Source organism: Gossypium raimondii, chromosome 8, assembly GCF_025698545.1.
Source record: "Gossypium raimondii isolate GPD5lz chromosome 8, ASM2569854v1, whole genome shotgun sequence".
In the NCBI taxonomy this organism is placed as follows: Eukaryota; Viridiplantae; Streptophyta; class Magnoliopsida; order Malvales; family Malvaceae; genus Gossypium; species Gossypium raimondii.
In genome coordinates, this window is record NC_068572.1 from 39,697,863 (window position 1) to 39,703,404 (window position 5,542).

At 37.6% G+C, this 5,542-nt stretch overlaps 1 protein-coding gene across 1 annotated transcript; it reads left to right on the plus strand.

Annotated features, from left to right (window-relative positions):
• The first annotated feature begins 2,335 nt into the window (after nt 1-2,335).
• On the plus strand, nt 2,336-4,970 carry LOC128043043 (uncharacterized). The gene is made up of 2 exons (XM_052634840.1): nt 2,336-2,676; nt 4,838-4,970. The coding sequence occupies exons 1-2, from the start codon at nt 2,336-2,338 to the stop codon at nt 4,968-4,970; spliced, it is 474 nt and encodes a 157-aa protein (XP_052490800.1).
• Nucleotides 4,971-5,542: the final 572 nt, after the last annotated feature.

A 5,542-nucleotide genomic window follows, 5' to 3' on the forward strand; every position in this document is an offset into this window, starting at 1 on the left:
AATTTGTATGGGAAGTCAAAACAGATTTTGAATGAGGAGGATAGTAAGATGGATTCGATGGAGATTGGACCTTCTGAAGAAGATCGACCCATTATTGTAGGAGATGGATAAAAGAGGCCTAGGCCCAATAATACTCCATTCGCCTCCCCCAATGAGGAATTGATGTGGAAAGACGGATTAGGGGAAGGTAATGACCAAACAAATCAAACGGCTGAACCTACTGGGCAAGTCAGTCGAACATTATGAAAATGTTAAGTTGGAACATCCGTGGGCTGGGGAACCCATGGTTTGTTCGGAGAATTCAGCATGTGCTGAAAAAATATTATCCCCAAGTTGTCTTCTTTATGGAGAAAAAAGTGGAGAGGACGAGAATGGAAAGAATAAAAAAGAAGTATGGTTTTGTGAATGGGGTTGATATTTCAGCCCAAGGGTCACGAGGGAGTCTTTCTTTGAGTTGGTGTAGTTCGGTGAATGTTACTGTTATGAGTTTTTCAGAGAATCACATTGATGTGACTATTGATAATAGCGATGGTACCATAAAGTGGAGATTAACGGGGTTCTACGGTATACCGGATAGCTAGAGAAGGGCTAAATCTTGGGATCTATTGAAACAGCTAGGTATGAATAATGAATTGCCTTGGGTAGTTATCGGGGACTTTAATGAGATTTTATTTAGCTCCGAGAAATAGGGAGGCCGTTTGAGGGGAAGCTCAGTAGATAGAGGCTTTTAGGTCAGCTTTGGAAGAATGTGAGTTAATAGATCTGGGGTATACATTGGTACACTTGGAAAAGGGGAATTTCGAGGCAAATAATATTAGAGAGCGGCTTGATAGGGTAGTGGTAAATCTGGCATGCTCTGAGAAGTTTCCATCTTATAGGCTCACTCACGTTGACAACACAATTTCTGATTATTGTCCTTTACTTATGGATACGGGTTTCTTGACAAATCCAATTAATTCTTCTAATCCAGGGTGTCTATTTCGTTTTGAAACTACTTGGCTTTTTTAAAATTCCTGTTATGAACAAGTCAAATCTTTGTGTGAATCTAACAAAAACATATCAGTGCCTGAAAGGTTAACAATGGTAGGTAAGGGTCTAAAGAGGTAGGCAAGCCAGTTGAAGAAAGAGAGGGGTGCGATTATGGAGGAGTTAACAGGGCGTCTGAATAACTTGACTGAAGAAGATCCATCAAATGAGATCATCAAGGCTATGATTAATACTAAACTAGAGCTGAATCTAGAGATTGATAAGGAAGAGCTTTATTGGGAGTAAAGGGAAAGAGCGAATTGGCTAAGGTATGGGGACCGGAACACCAGTATTTTCCATAATTTTGCTTCGAGCAGGTGTCGCAAAAACAAGATTGTTGGGCTGAAGGATGAAGATGGGTCAATGAAGGATAAGGAAGAGGATTTTAAGCGTATTGCTACTAGTTACTTTAAATGATTATTTTCCAATGAGGGTAGCAAGGGACTCAAAAAAATTTCGAAGGCGTTCAGAAAACAATAACGGATGAAATGATGTATGTTACTGAAAACCTTTCAAGATGAAGAAGTTAGTAGGGTGATCAAGGAGATGGGGGAACTAAAGCCCCGAGGTTCAATGGCTTCCATGCGGTGTTCTTTCAAAGATTTTGGGCGATTGTAGGCGAGGATGTTACAAAATTCTATCTTAGAGTGCTTAATAGAAAGCTACAGTTAAACGAGGTAAATTTGTTTTAATCCCAAAGTTTCAGCGCCAGATTGTATGACATCTTTTCGGCCCATAAGCTTATGTACGATGCTTTACAAGATTATTGCGAAAATCATTGCTAATAGATTTAAAAGTGTGTTGGATGGTTGTATTGATGAAACCCAAAGGGCGTTTGTTCCTGGTCGGCTTATCACCGATAATATTCTTGCGGGCTATGAAATTGTACACACTTTCAAAAACAGAAGGAAAGGGAAGAAGGGCTTTTGCCTTAAAGTTAGACATGAGTAAAGCATGTGACAGAGTTGAGTGGGGGTTTACCACAACTATGATGAGGAGTATGGGGTTCGATGAAAAATGGATAGATTTGATATACCACTGTATCTTTTTGGTTTCATATATGGTTACGGTTAATGGAAGGTTGAGTGAGCCTTTCCAACCGGAACGTGGTCTTAGACAAGGGGATCCGTTGAGTCCCTATTTGTTCCCCATTTGTACCGAGGGATTCTCAATAATCCTTAAACTAGCAAAGAGGGATGGCCTAATGCAGTGAGCTCGAGTTTGTAGCGGAGGCCCGAGGGTAACCCACTTATTTTTTGCGGATGATAGTATTATCTTTGGCGAAGAAAATGAGGATGGTTATAGGATAATGAAAGGATTTTTAGATGACTACGAGAAAGTGTCAGGTCAGAAGATTAATTTGGCTAAGTCTCAAATTTTCTTTAGTTCTAACTGTTCTGAAGAAATTCAAGATCAATTGAAAAATTATATAGGTGTTAGGGCAGTTTCGAGTAAGGAAAGGTATTTGGGTCTGCCTACTATGGCGGGGCGGAAGAAGAAAGAGGCTCTTCAGAGGATCTACGATAGTTTGAGAATAATAGTGAACGGGTGGGGGAGCCAGATGCTTTCCCAATGGGGTAAAGAAGTCTTCATCAAAGCTGTGTTACATGCCATACCGACTTATTCCATGTCTTCTGTTCTTCTTCCGAAGTCGGTGTGTGCTGACATGGAAAAAATCATGAATCGATTTTGGTGGGGTAAGAGAAGTAATTGACGCGGATTGCATTGGAGTTGTTGGACTGAATTATGTCAGGCTAAAGAGAACGATGGCTTAAACTTTCGCGATATGGGGAAATTTAACATTATTTTTGTTGACACCATTTTTTTGATAAAAACGGGGTCGACTTGGATTTTGAAAATGAAAATGAAAATGGGAGTCGCCACCAATCCTTTTTAATAAGGTGTGATTGGATCACCTCGAAAAGTTGTTGTTTTTAATAAACGATTTGATTTTATTAAAACAACGATTTTGGTCCACGAAATTCAAGAAAATAGTTTCGAGAGTCGGTTACGTACGAGGAAGAATTAGCACCCTCATAACGCCCAAAAATTAGTACCTAGTTGATTAATTAATGTCTTAATGTCGAAAATTCAAAACTTTAAAGAAACTTAAAGTACGATCCTCAAAAAAAACTCGAATGACATGGATTAAGATTTAGGAGGATATTTGGCTATTTGGTCGAACGAGAAACCGAAACCCAAACACAAAACATTGCCTTATTTCGAAATTTTTAAAAGGATATTTGGCTATTTGGTCGAACGAGAAAAATCGAAACCCAATACATTAGTTATATATATATGTGTGTATTTATAAAAATTTAAAAACGTATATAGATATATATATTATATGCATAAATACATTTGTACAATATATAAAAAATATGTATATGTAAGTTAAAATATAGAAAAATATACATAAGAAAAATATAGATTTTAAAATATAAAAAGTATGTATAAGTATGTATATATATATTGTAAGATACAAAAAAAAAACAAATAGGTATGTATATATATAAATTAAAATTTATGAGCGTGTATACCCATTATAAAAAATGTATGTATGTATGTATATATACATAAAAAGATGTGTGTGTATATATATAACAAGGCTTTAAAATAAAATTTAAATAAGAAAGAAATCATAACATTAATACATAATAAGACCAATATATTTAAAACTTCAACAAGTAAGTATATAAAAAAATAACACGAAAATATTAATGATGATAATAATAATAATAATAATAATATTATTATTATTATTATTATTATATTAATAATATTAACATCAAACACATTAATATTAAATAAAATAACCAAAAAAAAAATATGAAAGACTAAATTGAATTCTAAAATAGGATTAGGGGTTTTAAATTGCAAATACATAAAACAGGTTTGTAAAGGACTGAAACAAAACATGCTCAAAGCGCGAGAGACCTGGTGGGAAATATTCCCTAGTCCTGAAACACCGCGTTTTAACCTGGGGGCCAGCACATGGTCTAAGGACCAAATCGAAATAGAAGCAAAATTTGCAGGCCAAATGAAAGAATATCAAAAAGAGTCAGATCGCGCTATGTTGTAAAATTGGAGGACCGCATGCGCAAATATCCCTTTAATCAAAAAACACGCGGATCCTACAATCGAACGGGTCGGGTTGCAGGTCGGAGACCAAAACGACGTCGTTTTGGTCTTTGAACCTAAACCCCAAAACGGCGCCATTTAATGGGTCTTTAAAATCCCTAAAAAAACCCTAATCCCATTTTAGCAGCCTCAAAAATAAAAAAGACAGAGAGCCTCAATCTTTTTTAGCCCTCCAAACTCTGGCGCCGACCTCAACGGTGATCCGCCGTATGGTTACCGTAGCCAAGGGCCGACGCGGTGCGAGGAAGCCCCTTTTGACTGGGTTCCAAAAATAAACCCGACGGTTTGGGTTTTCGATCCCAAAATCGTATAGAAAAACCCTTAAGGCCCTTTTTTTTCGATTTATATCCAGCGACGACGTGGACGGTGGAACAATAGAGCGATTCAGGTAACCCTCTTTCCTTTTTATTTTATTAATAGTTTTTTTTTAAAAAAAGAGAAAAAGACAATTAAAAAGAAGAAGAAAACAAAACGCTAAAATAAAAATGAAAATCGAAAAACCATCACCTTTAGAAACTGTTTTTCTATTATTCTCCTTTCAAAAAAATTTTTGATACAATATCCCCCCCCATTTTACATTGCTTTTCCAGGCTTATAAAGCCAAAAGTCCATCCTCTTTTTTGTCTCTTCCCTTCTTTATGCTGCTTCTGTTTTTGTCTTCTGTTTGCAGGTACATGGCAAGGTCAACTTGCCGTTTTGGTGAAAGGAGGGCTGGCGGTGACAGACCTCCGGCGTGGTGCGCTGAAGGTGCACATGGGGTAGCAGCGGCGCGAGGCAAGGCAGGGAACCCTAGGGTTCCTTGATGCTTTTTGATTATGGGCCTCATTGGGCCAGCTAGGGTTTGAAAAATTAGGCCGTTTTAGCCCAATCTACATAGACTGTTATTTTTTTTTGGTTTTGTTTGGGCCCGGGCTAAATTGGGCCTCAACAGTTTTGTTAGCTAAACAAGGATGGCGGTTAGTTACTAGTCTGGATTCGTTGTTAGCTAGAATTTATAAAGTGAAATATTACCTTGGTCAAGTTTTTGCGAAGCAAGACTTGGGGCTTATCCTTCGTATACTTGGCAAAGTATATATGCGGCACGGGGATTGTTAGAGCAACGGATGGGTTGGCGAGTAGGAACAGGAGAGAATATCTCGATTTTGCATGATCGTTGGCTGTCGCAAATGGCTAGAAACAAGGTCCATACACGTCCCATTAATGATTCGATCTAAACAGTGGCTCAGTTAATTGACCAGGAGAAACAAATGTAGAAAGAAGAGATAATTACCAGTATTTTTTCTATTAAAGATGCGAAGATGATCAAATGCATTCCCTTATCCAAAACTGAATGTGTAGACTGTCAGGTGTGGCGTGGGGAGAAAACAGGTTAATA

Excerpts from the sequence above, each read along its gene's own strand:
- LOC128043043 (XM_052634840.1), top strand. The coding sequence starts at position 2,336 with ATGAAAGGATTTTTAGATGACTACGAGAAAGTGTCAGGTCAGAAGATT. Across the intron at positions 2,677-4,837 it reads TCTTCTGTTCTTCTTCCGAA|GTACATGGCAAGGTCAACTT; the intron begins GTCGGTGTGTGC and ends TTCTGTTTGCAG.